At 43.2% G+C, this 18872-nt stretch overlaps 1 protein-coding gene across 1 annotated transcript in view; it reads left to right on the top strand.

The window, feature by feature from the left end:
• Positions 1-18872, top strand: part of LOC109911383 (mastermind-like protein 2) — a 104544-nt gene that overhangs the window by 43684 nt on the left and 41988 nt on the right. The window contains exon 2 of the mRNA XM_048605272.1: positions 2279-3661. Coding sequence (XP_048461229.1) covers positions 2279-3661 — 1383 coding nt within the window. The remainder of the gene's footprint in view (positions 1-2278; positions 3662-18872) is intronic.

Raw genomic sequence — 18872 nt, 5'->3', positions numbered from 1 at the left:
ATTTACGCCGTTACAAGTTCTCAGACTTAAACACAGACGGGGTTCCATGCTTCTTGGTGTTATAGCAACATTACATGTCTATAACTCATAAGGTAGCTGACTGACTTCAAACCGCATTGACTCCATTGCACTGAGTGCTGATGGGGAGGTGGGGACCTTTATACTGGGACATCATATCATAATGTTATCTAATAGTCTTAAAGGTGCATTTCTGGATCTGTGCAATAACATAGCATAGACCACTGAAAGTTGTTTGGTTTAGTAATTGACAATATTTTGGACTTTAGGATTGTTTTCTGTTCGACAAAACCATTTTAGATGACACTTGAATTAAGGAACAGTGCCCTGCTGTGAAAGGTTTAGAATTATATTGACTGTGATATTCAGGTCAGATGTTGAGAGCATAGAGTGCCTTGTGCAGCAAATTGAAGGTATTTGTAGTCGTGTTGGTTTCCTAATCTTTGCCACGTTTTCTGTGGAAGATGCTGAAGGGAGTGGAGGTGCTTCTGAAAGCAGAGATGACCATGGTTTTGCTTCTCTGCCTCCTAGACATCAGTTACTATTATAAGCACCTGGTTCAGGAGCCTTGGGATGGCTCCTGATAGAAAGATAGAATAAAACAGTGCGGAACAAGGCCATTTACCCATGTTATCTGTGCTAACTCTTTGAAGTTGCTATCCAGTTAGTCTCACTCTCCTTGTCTTTCTCTGCAACCCTTTTAAATACTGATCCAATCTGTTTCAGAACGTTATGATTGAATCTGTTTCCAATGCCCTTTCAGGGAGCACATTCCAGTTCATAACAAGTCATTGTGTTTTGTTTCTGAAAAAGTCTCCTCATACCAGACTTTTCGACACTTGTTTTAAATTTGTATTTCTGGTTGCAGACTCTTCTGCCAATGGAAACATTTTCTCCGCACCTATTCTTTCAAAGCCCCTTGGATAATGGAAATACAAGTTGTTGGTTGTCTGAGCTCTTTTTTTAAAATTTGAGCATAGTGGGATAAACTGAGAGATGAGTGGGGAAAAGGAATTGCTTCTGCCTCTAAGTAAACCTGTATAACTGTTCCTTTCTTAAAAATACTCACCAATGGTAGCACAGGAGATGAGAAAGCACGACTCTGCAGAAAATTACCATCGATACAACATACAATGTGTTTTTATACTGCTCACTAAAATCAACATTAAACTTGCAATGTACAAATCAAATTTAAGTACAGACACAGCTTGGAGTGAGATTTCCTCATGCCTATCTTGTGTTGAACTAGAAGCCTGGATTCAGGCTGCACCATGATCCCACTGCACACGGACTTTCCAGCGATTGTGTAACTAAACCCTAATGTGCCTGGAAGTGTCTCTGATTGTTTTATGAATACAGAACTCAAGCAGTTTACAGCACAGATGGAGGCATTTTGGTCACTTGTGTCCTTACAGCTTCTTCGGTTGAACACTCCAAAAACTAACTGCACCGCCCAGCACTGTCTTGTCTCCACCCTGCGTTCATCTGTTCTCCCTTTTTTAAAAGATAGGTTAGTCTCTGCGTCAACAACAATACGTGGCAAACATTCCTTGCTCTAACAACCTGCTGTGTGCAATTCAGTTCCTTGCTGCTCTTTTTCTTGTTTATCCATTTTATCAGGATGAAGTATTGACCTGGTTCCTAGCCAATAATTAACTTTGCATTTGAGCTTATGTTAAGTGCGTCCCATTTTTAATAGCCTTTATTCCTGCTGTATTACATCATTCTTTTGTGTGTTCACCTCATCTGGTACAGATTGAATAATAGTTGTGAGCTTTGTCCCATAAAACCAAGGATTTCTGCAATTTAGTTGACTCTTTTTTCAGTGCATTTATAGTGATCCCTTACTGCATAGAACAGGTCAGAAATAGGCCATTCAGTACAATCATGGCTGGGCTAAAACTTCAATGCCTCTTACCCATCCAATCCCCATAACATTGTATGCCACTGGTATTCAGAAATGAGTCAATGTCTCCCTTAAACACAAAGTCTGGGCGTCCACAGCCCTCCATGGTAGATTCACAATATTTATTGTTTGCAGAGAGAAGCAACAATGATAGATATAAATCCCAGACAATGCACTGATAAAGGATTTAATCTGTGAGGATGAGAAGGTCTGATAAATCCTTCTAATGGATCCTTTCAATCAATTTGGGATGTGGGGATGGATAATGAAGCCTCCTTTTGATTGTGTGTGGGACATTTATTCTTCTCCAGAATTGGCATAACCTGATGTCTTGTTCTTTCTCATTTCTTTCAGCTCCAAGGATCAATAAAAAGGAAGTTGGAAAGCAACGGCTCACCTGCCAGTCATGACAAAATCAATGATCTGTCGGATGGCACGTTCTCGGGCGAGGTTAAAAGGATCTGTCTTGACGATGTCAGCCTTTCGATGGGTCAGGGCGATGCCTCCAGCGTCCTTCGCCCCGATGTGCAAAGCTCCTCACTTCCAATTGGGCACCGCAGCCAGGCCCTGCAGACTCCTGCCTCCATGGGCCCCTCTTTGGGTTGTGTAGCCCCGGGCACCAATGCGGGCCTCATGGGCAGCAACCAAGCCAACGGGAATGACATTAGCTCACAATTTGCCGTGACATCCAATGCGGAGATGAAACCCAGTGTAGGGGATGGTCACAGCATGTTCTCGTTTGACTCCAAGGGGGTGAACAATATGCAAACGATGGATCAGGACTTGGAGGACCTTCTGGAGGAGTTGACAAATATGCCGAATCCTCCCCTCAACGAACTCGACCTTTTGACCAACAGGAACGACCCGCTGAACCTGGGCCTCGCGCAGACAAGTCAGGGCAACACTCGAAAGCCATCGCCTCAGGCGGCCTCCCATCTGGAGAACGCCATACCCAGCCGAGAGTTTTCTCCCATTTACAGTCAGGCGCCGGCAGGGTCCCCCCAGCGAAGGCCCCCGTCGACAGGTACCTCATATCCGTTACCGGCACCGCCCAACACCATGCCACTGCCCATGTCTTCGACGTCACAAAACCAAGGGACGAACCAGGCCCAGCCGCCATTGCTGTCCAGCACCAGCGCCAACCGAGTTGGGACCAACTGGCATGAACTGTCGCACGCCCAGCAATTGAAGAAGATAGCGGCGAGCCAGCATCAGCGTTCTGTCACCCAGCAGTCACACCCGCAACAGGGCCAGGCGGCCAACTGGCCCTCAGTGGCTTCCTCCGGGCCTTCCCCGCCCTACCAGCCGGACAAGCTGCCGAGCCCCTCCCTGCACCAGCAGCCGTTCAGCCCCCCGAGCGCCATGCTGCCCAGCATCCCCGCCTCGAGCGGCACAATGCAGAGTTACCTCTACAACAAGGCGCCGTCTAGCCAGCCCAACCGCATCCCCATGATGGTGCAGCAGCCGGCCGGCCTGAGCCAGGGCCCGGTGACTGAGAACTCCCTGCCTTCCGAGCAGCTCTCGTTCAGCAACACCAAGCCGCTGTCGCACTTTGACCCTGACCTACCTGCTCAGAAGATGCCGCAGGTGGCCGGGGCTCAGAGCCAGCCCGCGGTGGTGCATTACATGCAACGGTCCGCCGCAGCCGCTCAGCAGCCAACACCCCTGCAGCTACAATTTCGAAACAAACTACGAATGCACCAGATGAGACTGCAGGGCGGCCTTCAGCAGTCATCGGTAAGAGTTTTCTAAAAATGAACGGCTGACGCAATGGCTTTCATGCTTCTTTGAATCTGTCAAAGGCGAGTTCTTGCACGACCAAGTTACTGCAGAGGCTGGAATCTGTACTGAAAGCAAAAAAGTGCTGGAGATCACAGCGGGTCAGGCAGCGTCCATGGAGAGACAGCAAGCTAACGCTTCGAGACTAGACGACTTCAGAGCTAGAATGAAGTGTGTTTGTGGAGGTGGGGTGGGAGTGTTGGGGGAGAAAGGATGTTGATCGTTCAGATTAAGTGATCGGAATGTGAGAATCTGAATGTCAACATCCTTTCTTCCCCCAGCACACAAACACCCCCACCACAGATTCTCCCGCCCAACACCACTGATGAATAGTGAAATGCTGATGAATGGTCATCTGCACTCAAAACATTAGATTGCTTTTTATCCATGGATGCTGCCTGATCCAGTGATCTCCAGCATTTTTTTTGGTTTGAAGGTGGATCCTTGGCTATTAGAACCCCAGAAATTCTAACATGTACTTGTTAGTCATTTTAATAAATGATCCCACAATTACGAGCCTTCTTCTAATAGTTTATAACAACATGAAAATGTAGACTTCATTGAAAAATTTTGTATGAATATAATGTCTTTCAAGGATAGGCCTGCCATTAAAGTTGTTTGCCTTAGACTTCTCTAAAGTGGCCACTGTTTCCAGCAGGATTTTCTGATTTCCCCTCACAAGGTGTGCCAGCCAATGTTCCTCCTAACCCAGTAGCCATAAATTTTGAATTTTGTTATGAGCCGTCTGTAGATTGCAAAGTACATGCTTTTACCACTTGTGAGTTGGGATTTACAGAGTGCATCCTGCACAGAAACAGGCTATTCTGCCAAATCTGTCTGTATGCTCCACTCAAAACTTTTCCTTGTCTTTCCTCATAGGAATCTAACATTGTAATCCTCTCTCCCCTTCTGTCTTGCATGTTTGTTTAACTTGTCCCTGGTAACTATGGTTTGGCAAAGATCTATTTAAATGGAGCATTCAGTTTTCATTAAATGAATTGAAAGTATGTTTCCTGGTGCCAGTACATTTTCTTTTAAAAGAATGAATTCTCTCTGCTGACTTCATCAGCTTGTGTGTCACTACCCCCCTCTTCGCCACAAGACCATGTCCTTCCATTAAGACTCCATTTAGCTGAGGATCAGTGTTGTCCAGGATTGAGCATTGCTTTTAAAGAATTGATTTTGCCAAAGTCAAAGTCAGGTGAATATGATAATAGTTTAGAGCAGCTAAAAATGACAACACCGTCCAAGAAGCTAGCAAAAAGTAAGTCTTTTGACTGATGGTTTTAATGGCATCTTTGAGCAGTACTTCAATGTTAAAATTTTGTAGAAATAACGATACCACTGCCCCATTCAAGGACTTCTGACTTGCAAATCAAGGAGTATTGATGACAAGATTTCATTAATAATCTTGCAGGTAATGTTGCTTGAAATGTGGTAGAAAAAATAGTTAGTCCTAGTGTGTTTTGAAATTCCCAAACGCTTGCTTATTGAAGAGTACTGTGATATCCTAAGGCTTTCAGTTTAGCAGACTGGTTTTGAACTGATGATACTGATTGTAAAACAGGTTTGGTCAAAATGGGAAACTGACCTTGTGTTCCCTCTCGTAGGTGTAGCTCAGTGGCAGCACTCGCATCTGAGATTAGACGGCCATGAGTTTGAGTCTTTGCTGTGAGGTTTTGCACACCTAATCCAGGCTGACACTCCAGGGCAGTGCTGAGGGAGTGCTGTGCTACTGAAGGCGCTGTCTTTTGGATGAGACTTTAAACTCGGCCTCAAACTCCCTTTTTGGTTGGATGTAAAAGAAGAGCAAGGGAGTTCTCTCTAGTGCCCTGGCCAATTTTAATGCCTCAAACAATTTTTCCAAGAATAAAAAGGTTAAAATGTGTAAATGGATTGTCAGATTAGACTTGTATTTCCTCAAATGTTGAAAAAACAGAGGTGATCTAATTAGCATGTTTAAACATGATCTAAGGATGAGCAATTTTCCTCCATTGAAGATGATTACCATAAGATTAATCAGGCTGATCAGGGATGATGTCAAGAAGCACTTCACAGAAAGGTAGGTCGAAATTCACCCAGGCTGTATACCTAGCACCTTCCAATCTCATGACCATCTAGAAGGACAAGGGCAGCAGATACATGGGTAGGCTGTCCCCTGCAAGGTCGCTTCCAAGCCATTCACCATTCTGACTTGGAAATATGTCATCACTCCTTCAGTGTCACAGGGTCAAAAAATCCTGGAATTCCTTCCCTGAGGGCATCGTGGGTTAACCTCCAGCATATGGACAGCAGCAATTGAAGAAGGCAGCTCACTACCACCTTCTCAGGGTTGGACAGTAAATGCTAGCCCAGCCAGTAATGCCCACATCCAATGAGTGAATTTTAAAAAAAAACCAGAACTGTCTCCTTCAAAGGGAAATACAAATCAGCCATTACTTAAGTAGATAGTAGAACAGGCTCGAATGGTCTTTCGCTGTTCGAATGTTCCCATCAATGGGATCTTGTTGTGCTTCCTGTAACAGTGACAACAGAAGTGCTTAATTGGCCGCAAAGTACTTTTGAATGGCCTGTTTCAGCGAAAGGCTCTTAAAATGTTGCTTTAATTTCTTTCTATCTCAGCCAGAAAACTGCTTTCGTAAATCTCTAATATCACAGCAAAAGTAATAAGTTATTGCCATACCAGTGCTTTCCAACCATTGTCACTTTAAAGTCCACTAGCTCAAAATCAATTGATAACCCTCTCACTGCAGATTGTGCTTGTGCTTTGAGCCACAGTGAATGAAAGCATGTCTAAAGAATGCAAATCCAAAACTGGTGGGTTATACAGGAGAATGGAAATGGCTGCTGAACACTGGTCATTTTTTTTTTCCTCTCTCTCATCCCTGATGTCTGGGCGGTAAGTATTCTTTTTCTGGGAATGACTCAAGCAGACCAGCAGATAGGTCAAAGTTCACAGCAAGGCAGAGATTTGTGGGCGAAGGTATGTGGAAGGTAGCCAGCTGGAGAGGGAACAAAAAAGCCATGAAATGCGATCTCTGTAACAGGCATTGGAAACACAGCTAGCAGCTGTTGTATGGTCCTGAAACTTTTTGTGCGTGTGTTCTTGTTAGTGCTGCGAATGGAAAGATGTGCATTTTACTTTAACACAAATATGCTTGTATCAATGCTGTTTTCACTACATGTGTGAACTGAGTAGTTCAAAACAGTGTTTGGCCTCTGTTTCTACCTACACGGTTAAAAATGCAAGTGTACAATCTCAATGAGGTAAGTAAGGATTTTTTTTTTTAGCCACAGAGACCTCTGTTGTCTGGCAGTATAGAGTGAGTGAGCTTATGTTGAAAATATTCTTGCTTCCTTCTAGGCTTTTAAGGAATGTGTAACTGTGTTGAGGATGTTCAAATTAAAATGAAATTCTCCACCACACCCCTCGACACCACACTTCCCACCTCCTCTCTTCTCCCCCCCCCGCACCCAAAAAAAGAACTGTATGCTGCCCCCTTCCTTTCAGATTTTAGACTATTGTAGCTGGCTGTTGGGTTTGCTTAAACTATGGAGTAAATATCCAAAAACCTGACAGACAGAGAGAGAGAGAGACAGACAGGCGGACAGGGTTGGGGAGAGAGGGAGGGACAGCAGAAGAGAAAGAACTATAGAGGGAGAGATGGGGAGCCAGAGTACGAAGGAAAGGCAGACAAGGGTGAGACAGCCGTGCTAGTCATGGAGGGTGGGAGTGAATTGGGGGAGGAAGAGAGATGGAATAGAGACAGAAGATTAAAAAAAAAGCTGGATTTGATTTCAAAGGTCTGTGACAATGATAATGCCAGACTGTGAGCTTTTGAGTGTAAGCAGCTTCTGAGCTACAGCAGCAGCCCCTACAGCTAATTGAGTACCTTTGAATAGGCGAATAAAGGATGATGAATCAGTACTGTCTCGGAGCAGTGAGCTAGATGTTTGGTTTCATGTTTTCTCACCGGTGTTAGCAATGACTTGCTTAGTGGTCATTTGGTTGTTTTTTCGAGTATAGCAATTGTGCCCCAAGGTGCTGCACTTACATTCTACGTATTGATATTAAAAGAACTGCCACTCAGCAGAATCAGAAAACTTTGACAAACCTTTCAACTCGGGCAAATTCAGGACCCCTGAAGTTGACATCTGTCCATCCCTGGTGATAATGGACTGAACCCACAGTGTGGGTCACTTCTGGGTGGGATGTTGTCTGTTGTGAAGATAGTTAGTTATTTTCTAAAAGATAATTAAAGGTGCACTTTGCCATCGTTTTAAACAAATGGACACTGGTCTGCTCAAAGAATATTGTTCTGCTCTCTCAACCGATAAATCCTCCAAAAAAAAACAGCTTCAAACTCGAATAAAACTGGAGATTGTCACGCATTCTGACATTGCTTTATTCTAAACTGCTGGTGCCATGGGAAACTTTATACCAGAAAAGCTACTCTGAGCAGACTGGGTAAGTAATGTTTGGAGCCAGTTGTTTTGCAGCACTAGATCAGCCAGTTAGAGTATTGATAGTGGCTGACACCATGACCTACAGGCTTGATGAGTAGAAAGATTCATTGGCTCACGACCCAGCTATCTTAAGGCGTATTCAATGTTAGAAAAGAGCAGATTAGATAGTTGCCAGTACTTCTATGTTGCGCTGCCTCCTGCTGACTAAGCCACAGAACAGTCATGATCTTGAAAACAACAACAAAGTCTTCAGTTTATTAATACTCTTTCGCCCACTTTCTTTCCTCCCACTCTCTCAGGTTTTTTTTTGTAGCTTTTCCCCTTCTATTTTCATTTTCTCGTCTTTTTCTCTTTTTTTTTGGCTGTTTTTCTTTCTCTCCTCCACTAGCACTGCCTCCCTGAAGGCTGAGATGAAACAACAGTGATACGAGGACTGACCGAGCAGAAAGCTCATCCACAGGATGACTGAAACTTAATAGAGGGGTGGGGGGGGAATCTCCTTTCAAAAATAACATTTTCATTTTCAGTATTCCACAAGTAGTCACATCTTCCACCTGCCAGAAATGACATTTCAAGCAGTTAATTCAGTCACATGATGTGCGCAAATGTAAACAGGGGGAGGGGTCCATCAGCTTGTTTGGCTAGATGCAAGGGCAGAGTGGTGCCAACAGCGCAAGTTCAGTTCCTGCATTGGTAGAGGTCACTCTGAGTTCCCAACCTTACCTGGGGCACCCCTGTGATGACCCTCGGGTTAAACTTCATGCCAGTCATCTCTCTTATGAGAGAGCAGTCTATGGCCCTCTGAGGCTGTAGAGACTTGCATGTATGTGAACCTATTGTATCCACTTTGGTGTCACACTGCCCTGGGAAACCTAATCTAATTATCAGCAAGGATACTAAAGTCAACTAAACCTGTGTCTAAGATCAGTTCCCCAAAGCTTGAGTGGATTGAAACTACGCAATCTTTTTTTTTAGTTAAAGAAACACTTGAGTGTATTTTTTAAGATAGCTGAAGAGAACAACAAAGCAAGGATTGTATTTTTGGACACTGTGAACAGAACCTCCAAGTTTGTAGCTGAGGTTTGATGTTAGTAGCGCAAGTTCCAGAAATATTCCAGCAAGGCAGCATTCTTATTCCAATGACGTGTCTGATTAACCTGTAGCAAGTTAAAGCCACATCAAAGTGAAATGAGATACAAGCTGGCAAACTCTCAGAAATATGTAGATCAAAAGTTTTTTCCATTCCGCCTAATCTGTTTTTTAAGCAATTGAAAATTCTTTAGTTGAATTGCTTATTTAACTAAAGAAAATGGGTTGGTACATGAAAAACATTGCTCAATAGAACAGGCGCTAGCTACAAGCAAATTGAAATAAACAATCTTTTTGTAAGAATTTAAAAGTACTTGGAATGAAAATGAGTTCCTATTTATAACAAAAAAAAGTTTGAAGTTCACTTTCAATTTCCCCAGAGTCACTCTTCAGCTGATGGGAGAAAGTGGAGCTGGACTTTTTGGAGAAATTCTGTGTAAGTGGGGAAATGGTAGTTATTGTAAACAGAAACTTGTTCTGGCTTATGAAACCTCAGCTAGTGAAGAGGATGCAAAACAGACACGGTTTCATAAGGCTGTGTAGGACCTTTGTACCAGCATACTGAGGATGAATCAGAGTTTAAATATCACTCACTCCAGCTTTCAGTGGCCCGATTTCACCTCAGTGAGACATGTATTATGATCTAATTTTCATTAGTACATGGTTGGGCCTGTACGTTTTAGTTGAATTACTAGAAGTCAGTGAAAGAAATCTCTATTTTAGCGAGCAAAGCAACAGAATTGTTATGATAATAAGCCCTTGTCGAACTCAAGGTTTCAGAATGACTTCCTGCATCATCTCCCTTACAAAATGAAGTTTGTTTCTTCCTGCCGGGTCAATGAACAGTATACACTGTTTAGTACTTGCATTTCCTCAAATTGTATTGTGAGCTTTTCATTCTTATTTATTTTGCTTTGGCACAATAGCATAGTTGATTTGCTTGGATGCCAAGCCTATTCAACTATGCTGTTCTCACAGTATTTATTTGATTTTTCCCAAATTTTAACACCAATCTCATTGGTTCACAATGGTTCTGCCCAATCACACCGCCAATGAAAAATTGAATTGAAACGTGATGAAATGTGAGGCTTAAACTTTCAGTGCCGTTCTGTGAAGGTTTAGAGTTTCCCCACAAACCCCTCAGGAATTTCATTAATAGAAGGTTTTTCTTTAGGGGAGAAATGTAGAATTGGCCAGCAATTAAAGTGAAACTGTTCAGTCTCCTGGTGATATGAAAACTGGAGGTGTGGTGCCCATAAATGATATTTTAATCAGATTCGCATTCTACTGAATGATCTGCGTTTGCCTTCTTTCTGCTGCTGCGAAAAGTGATTTTATTCAATCCACATTTGAGCTCAATCAGTCTTCAAAAGCTTTCCTCCGAAACCACTTTGGAACTTTGCCTTCCTTTCTTGAAATGCAGACATAATTTATTGTGTGCACAGAACATTTTGCTTCATGCTGGGTGGCACCAGTTCCCAATTTGTGGCATCTTCTGGGAGACTGGGGGCATTCGAGTTGTCTGGTGGCAGCGTCAACTGGTTAAAAGCTGATTGAGGCCTAATCGGCAAGGAGATAAGATCATGAATGTTGCAGGTTAAGTTGACTACCTTCACATTGTATTTGGTGATGACTGTACTGGTGCATGCAGAGGAAATGGAGAATGGATTGTGTAGCAAGTGTTTCTTTTTTTCAATTACAGAAATAAATTGCAAATTTCTGCATTATGGTTTTTAAAAAAAAATCCCCCTTTCATATTGACTATAAAATATTACAACTGCAGTGATGGCTGGAAGTTGTAAATAAGGAGCAAAATGCCAACAATACCCTAAGGTAGACTGCTAGATCAAGGATGGCGAAAGCTAATCTCTGTTTGCTTGCCTTGTTTTGTGCATCAGTGTCTCCAAATATTTCACTGTCTTAGGAGTGATGTGGGAATGAATAGCCATAACTGGGCTCAATGTCAATGTAGTCAAATCTTCGTACCCTATTTCGTTTAGCAATAATCTAGCTATGTCTGCTTTTGACCAGGCAATGTTACCATAGCTTATTACCCATTTTAAAAGAGGCAGTGTTTCTGTATTGATTCTCGTTGTGCTGTTTCTGTAACTCGTTGAGCATGGCAGAAGTGCCAGATGCAGTATTGTTTCTAAATTATCTATAATATGCATATACAAATTCTCAGTCATTAGTTCTGACCAAGTAGGCAGGCATGTCAAATAAGTTGGGGCTGCCAGGGATTCAGTTTCTAACTGGGACCTAGTTAGATGCATTGACGCAGAGAAGACAGTCCATGTGCTGTGTTGAGTTGATGATTTGTCCTGCATGCCAGTGATGTCTGTTGTCCCCTATAACACTTCCCAGATGTTGAACGCTGTGACTATTCCCACGTCCAGAGCTGCCTTTCAGGACCTGCACCAGAAATGAACTAACCTAGACATCCAAATGCTGCCCAGGTTAACCCTGGAATAGACAACCCATTGATACCTCTTCACAGCTAGGAGCAGTGTTCAAGCAGGCACTGGAAATCAGTGGCTGATCACAAGTGGGAGCAGTGTTCAACCAGGTGCTGGGGATCCACGGTGATTCTCGGCTGAGGATCTGGAAAATTTGCACTCCCCTCACTGTCCCTTTCTCCTTGCTCCCTTATGGCCAGCTCTGTGCTGTGTCCCTGGCAGGAATGATTCTCTCTGCAGCTGTGGAGCATAGGAGACTCTTTGTGTTTCTGTTAGCCAAGGAAGAGCTCAGCAACTCTCCACTTGTCCTGATTGGCGGATGTTCGGATCAGAGTCCCCTGGCAATAAGGGGACTACTTTGAGAAAAGTGGCAATTTTTTTTGTATCGCAATACAGAAGCAAAAATGATAAGTCATGAATCCAGGAGTTAAAATGTTTTAAGTGTATTCTAATGGGTCCCTGCTCACTCGGAGATTTTCGGTTTTGCTCATGACAGGCTGTTTGAATTTGGATCAATGTTTTTTTTTTAAGCACCAGCAACGTGTGTATCCCAGCAAAATGAGCCGAAACCAAGCATTGTGGGACCTCTGTTAATGAAAGTCAGAAAGGAACTTCTCTAACTAGAGAGTGAACAAGTTGGGCTGGTTCGAAAGCTTTTCCAGTGAAGTTTTATAAGAAATATATTCTGTGCTGTGACCATTGCTTCTTGAAATGTTTAAATGGACGCAACAGTTTGGCAGTGTCATTTCATGGAAAGAATTGGTGTTCTGAAAGGACTGAGCCCAGTTTCTAAACACTATTTAGAGAGAAGGATTTGATCTGAACAGATTAAATTTTACTATGCACTGGGTTTTAAAGAATTTTAAATGCACTTTATCTCCACGAGATAACTTACTTACATTGGGGAAGGTGGGGAGCTTTTGTGTGTGTGTGTGTGTGTGTGTATGTGTATCTAATCAAAATGGCAAGCCACAATTATGGTCCATTAACAGAATCTTTCAGTACTTTGCCATGTGATATCTAACTGGTTTGACAGATTCCTGTGGGAGCAATTTCAGACTTACTTATAAATGTGCCAGTCATGGTTCCTGGGTTGTGTTGTCTTCATTAACACAAATGTTATTTTCCATTTTGCACGTGGGTGTCCTGAGGGTCTCAGTTTATCTCTCTATTCTTCCTGGTCTGGTTCAGGACCATGCTTAGATTGTTGGTGAGAAGCCTGTTTCTAGGCCTCCGACTTATTGTACTTGTTAGTGGATTATCCCACAGTGTGGGACTGTGCCCTTTTCTTCCTCAACATGGAGACCAGATACTACATGGAGTCCCACTTGAATTTAAAATTGGCAGCTCTGTGTTCTACTCTCTCCGTGGTCTGGCCTTTTCGTCTCCCTCTATGACCTCCTGCACCCCTTCCACCTCTGGGAACGCTGCGCTCCTCCGATTCCAGCTACCTGAGAATGACCAGCATCTTTTGTCCCACTGTCAACTTCTGTGCCTTTTTCTGTTTCAACCCAAAGCTCTAGAACTCCCTTCTCAATCTCTCCATGTCTCTTTCTGCCTTTTAAAATGCTCCTTAAAACATACATCTCTGACATTGCTTTTAGTCATCTGGCCTAATGCCTCCTGTTTCAGTTGGGTTTTCTTGTTATGACAGCTATGAAGCACCTTGGGACATTTTACGACATGAATTTTAAGCTGTTGGTGTGAAGTGGCACGATTTTGCAAATGTAATTTGTATCTTAAAATGATATTCATACATGGGGTTGAACAGACGCTATTATGTAGAGTGCAAACATCATTCTTTTTAAATGTTAATATTGTGTTCTTTTGCTGCAGTGAACTCAAAGTCTGTAATGATTGTATTTTGTATCTTAGTGCTGAAAAAAAAACTAATGCCACCAGAGACCTTTTTTTTTACTTATTTCAATGAAATGTCAGGTTTCTAAAGTTACAATTTTTTTCATTTTGTTTTTGCAATTTTGCATTCTCCAAAGTGTCAAAAAGGCACTGCAAAGCATGAAACTACTTGGAACCCAAAGTCGAAGCTTTTAAGCCAATAATGAAGAGGGTGTGCATTTTAATATAGGCTTTGGAACACCGGGGAGCCTCCTGCCCTGAAGGAACACTGAAGATTAGATTGTGTTGATCCAATGTATTTTTTTCACACTTTTTTAAAGAAGAGACTCATTTTTGTCTGATACAGAGCAATAAGAGGCTATTGTATGGCTGGTGATTCCAGTGACACCTTGCCCCATTTTACTACAAAGTGAAGTTGGCGAAAACTCCATTGCCAGCAGCTGTTGCCAGGAACGTGGGACCTAATAAGGTCAGAAGAACTGGGAGCAGGAGTAGGGCTCACAATATGATATTATCGTATCAAAGAATCATTTACTCATCCCCCTAATGCTGTGCCTAAAAGAATTTTGAGCTTTTCTATATTCTTTCGTAGGATGTAGATGCCACTGGTAAGGCCAGCATTTGTTGCTCATCCCTAACTACTGTTGCACTGCATGGCTTGATTGGCCATTTCAAGGAACTTGGAGTCAAATACTGGCCAGACTAGATAAGGATAGAAAACATTAATGATCCAGGTAGGTTTTTACAACTTTCGATGACTGTTTCATGGTCATCATTATTGAGACTAACTTTCAGTTATAAATTTAAATTCCACTAACTGCCATGACGGGTTTTGAGTCTGTGCCCCAAATTGCCAACCTTGGCCTTGGGATTACTAGCTCAGTGACATTAGCATTGAGTCGACATCTCTCCCCTCTTTTGAGGACATAGAAACGGGAGTAGGCCATTGTATTCTGCCATTCAGTGAGATCATGGCTGATCTTGACGTAACTCCACATACCTGCCTTAGGCCCATTTCCCTTAATACCCTTTGCTTAACAAAAATTTATCCACCTCCGATTTAAAATTAACAACTGACCCTGTATCCACTGCTGTTTGTAGAAGCGAGTTCCAGGCTACCACTCTTTGCGTGTGGAAGTGCTTCAAACATCTCTCCTGAATAGTCTGGCCCTAATGCTTAGACTATGACCTCTAGTTCTGGAAAGCTCAGTGTCCATGCCCACTTCCTTTGTCCAGGAGCCTTCATTTGAAGTGGACCCTTTGCTGGTTTCTGTATCATTGTTCTGTCTGGGCATCTCCCTCAGGCATCCAGCCCTCTTTAGACCTTTCTACTTGGGAACTGCTATTACAACATTGACCATCTGAATTCTTTTGCTCCCCTTATTTGATCCACTTTGTCCTTCTCTGTATTTGCAGCCATTTGATTATCTCAGGTTTATCCCTAACTCTTTGAACCCTAACTCTCATTCAACCCACTGACGATAATGATGATCTTGTTATTGGCAAGTGAACTAACCTCCAACTTGCAAGGTGTCTTCCCTCCATGACCTTCAACCTTGGAGTCCCTCAACCCTGTACAGCTTCTTCCCCCTTTCTCCCAAGACCCACAAACAAATGCTCTAGTAAACCTGTTTCAGCTTGTCCCTGTCTCAACTCCATTTGTTATTTGCCTTGAGCAACCTCTCTTCAACTCATCCCTGGTCTTGACCAAGTCCTTAAACCTTGGCCACCTAAGACCTCTGCATCTCCATTCCCACTAGGACATCTTGAGTGAAACTCTGAATCCTCCTTGAAAGAAGGCCTGATGGATCCTCATCCACTGGCACACTCCTCTGCTTGTCAGAACGTGTTCTCACATGAGCTGATTTTGCCTGGATTTTCAATCACTTTGAGTTATTGGTGTTATCAAGAGAATTTATATGGGCCCTAGCTATTGCCTCCCTTTTCATTGTTTGTTCCAGTCCAACTCAGACTCATCTGTTTTTGGACCAGTACATTAATGACTGTGACAGTGCTATTTCCTCATCTTGGCCCTGACATGGAAACTTAAATCAATTTTGTTCCTAGTTTCTACTCTTCTCTCACCTCCATGTGATCCATCTCCAACTTTTCCCTTCCTTGACTTCCCTACTTCCACTTCTGCACAGTGACTGTTGGCCAAGGATTGACTGACTATAAATCCACGATGTCACATCTGACATGACTGTGCTTCTCCACATCCTGCTTCCTGTAACAATACCCATCCTTTCCCCCTGCTTTCCATCTCCTTCACAGCTGTTCTGGTAATGGACATCATCCAGAACCAGATCAGTGTCGGTTTTTTCTTTAACAGATTCCCTTCGGAAGAGAGGGGCTCTTGGGGCCCTCTGCCAATTACGTCCCAACCCCTCATTTCCAGCTTTTCTATTTTCACCTCTTCCCCTCCTTCCCAGAAACTGTGATTTTCCACCGTTTCCAACATCTTCAGTGTGATATCAGCGCCAAAGTTATCACCTGTCTACCTTTTCCCGTTAGGAATTCCACAGGGAATCTCTTCCTCTGTTGTACCCTGGTACACTCAATTGCCCCATTACCACATCCCTCCCTTTCCCAGAGTTCTTCCCTCTGCACGTGAGAGAATGGCAATGCTTGGGGTTGGATTTTCCTGTTCCAAATCAAGAGGAATGAAAAGTTGTGACAGCCTGCTCCATGTATTCCTGACTTGCTGACTATTTTCTGAAGAAATGGCGGTGGATGGGGAGGTAAATGGGCAAGTGAAGTTACCCGCCATGATAGTTTGGTTGTTTTGAAATCCTTAGGGAGTTTAAGAGCTCACCTTCTGACCACCTGTGGTTTTCTGATATACTCCCTGAGGCTGATAAGCCACAGCCTGGTGCACACCGGAGTGGCAGCACTGGAATAGTTTTCTTTAATCCAGAAAGTGACTGTTCAACTAAGGGAACTACTGAGCAGTAATAAAACTTTTAATGTACAAACTCTCTCAAATGTATATTCTCTGTTTGCCTTGACCACTTTGAATTTGAGGATCTCCTCTGATTTTAAAACTGCACACATATGGTGGCCATTCAAACTATTATGTCACCTGCTTCCTTTGTGTCACTGTGACCACTCCTTGCCCCGTCCTGCCGGCTACTAACACAATTCATGCTTCACAACATGTTGGAGGTGGAGGTATATTGTGGCCCAGAATCACTGTGTCTCCTGATTTCCACTTCCCACAAGTAAGCCTAATCCCTGGCCTTTTACCTCCTTCATCCCACCATTCAAAGCCCCAGTTACTCTTAGCAGGCAAAACACATATTTACCTGGATTTTTTTTTCAATTTACTATTGTGTGTGAGACAAAATGGAGATTGAATGATAACTGCAGAAGATCTTGTTCATTATGCAAGTAGAGAGAACTGCACCTCACCTTTTAAATCAGAACGTTATGGCCTTGGAACTCAATGATTTCACATGGTAACCATCGGGGTGGCACGGTGGCTCAGTGGTTAGCACTGCTACCTGAGCACCAAGGATCCAGGTTTGATTCCACCCTCGGGCGACTGTCTGTGTGGAGTTTGCACATTTTCTCCGTGTCCTCTGAGGTTTCTATGGGTGCTTCAGTGTCCTTGCTCTGTCTGAGGATGTGCAGGTTAGGTGGATTGGATTGGTAAGTGCAGGGGTAGGATAGGTGGATGGTTCTGGGTGGAATGCTCTTTGGAGGGTTGGTCTGGACTTGATGGACTGAATGGCAATGTAGGGATTCTGTAATTCTATTGTTCTTGCTTTTCTTCAGACGGTAATTGGTAGTGATTTTGTTTCTCTTCTTCATTTGTCCCTTGTTGGATCCATCTTTTATTTCTTCATTTGGCCCAATTCGATATTTTTTCACAGTCCACCATCACTTTGTCATCTAAACTTGCACTCTATCACAGCCCTTCCCTTCAGTCCTGACTTTAGCTGCTCTATCTTATCTGTTCTATCAGTAATTGATTAACTTCTGATGATTTTGTGTATATTCTTACGCCATGTGGCTGTTGATGGGAAGGCCAGCATTTGTTGGCCATCGCAGTTGCCTCAGAAATGATTGACATACTCGGTCAATTAAGAGTAAACCACATTCCTGTGGGACTGGAGGCCACATGTAGGCCAGACCAGGTGAGGGCAGCAGATTTCCTTCTCTAAGGGCATTTGTGAACCAGATCATTGACCAATCAATGACTGTAATCATGGTCACCATGACTGTAATCATGGTCACCATGACTGAGGTTAGCTCTATACTTCCAGGTTTATTAATTAAATTTAAATTCCACTCGTTACTATAGTAGATTTTGAACCACCATCTCCTGAGCCTCTGAGCAGTGATAGGTAATACTGCCACATCATCTCACCAAGATGTTGCAAGGATAAACCCTGAACTCCATTTTTCTCGTTAAGGAGCTTGTGTGGAGATGAAACCAGATAAACAGAAGAAAAGGAACAGCAGCACAGTATGCTGATGGGGTTAGATGAAGAGGGTTTATGGAGGTTCTTGTGGAATGTAAACAATGGTATGGACCAGTTGATTCATGTAACATCTACTTTGCCAACTAGCTAAAGGCTTGTGTCTACAAATTACATGTTTACCTGATTGCTTCTGAACATTGCATGTGTGTTTGCACATTTACTATGCTACAAGTGGTGGTGGCAACAATGAGGTTTGTGGGATCCCTCATTTGCATAAAGAGAATCTGATTAGAGGTAGTTCACACGAATAGGATGATGTAGGTGCCAGTAAGACAGATGTATTGTAATCGGAATGAGGGGGATTCCCCTTTGCTTTAACATAGTAGTGTTTTTAAATTCCAATCAGCCCTTCACCCTTTCACATATAAAAACAGGCCTGTACATTGTACCGGAATCGAGTGGGTGACGATAAATTGAAGGAGTTCCCTGACTGGTTGAGCGCAGAATCTGTACAAGAGAAACAGACCAATTGGCCCAAATGTCTGTTCAGACAGTAGTGCTGCACCTAAGCCGCCTCATAGCCCTCTTTGCACCTGATCTCCATAACCTTCTATTCCTTTCTCCCTCTTGATGTTATTCGCCTTTCCTTTGAATGCATGTATTAAGGCCCCACAGATAGCTGGCTGCACTGAACGAGTACCATTGTTTTCTGTAGATTTTCTATCTTGGCAATGCTGAGGGAAAACTGGTGGAGTCCAGACTGCACTCTGTTCAGGCAAAGACTGACTTGGTGAAAAGGAAGAAAAACAGTCTTCCAGTGGAAGTTTAGCACGGCTGGTGGGTTGTGCAGAGAGACAGGCCCTTCCTGTATCC

Source organism: Rhincodon typus, chromosome 14 (assembly GCF_021869965.1).
Source record: "Rhincodon typus isolate 14 chromosome 14, sRhiTyp1.1, whole genome shotgun sequence".
NCBI lineage: Eukaryota > Metazoa > Chordata > Chondrichthyes > Orectolobiformes > Rhincodontidae > Rhincodon > Rhincodon typus.
The sequence above is the reverse complement of the archived record's forward strand: the minus strand, read 5'-3'. Positions and strand labels throughout refer to the sequence as shown.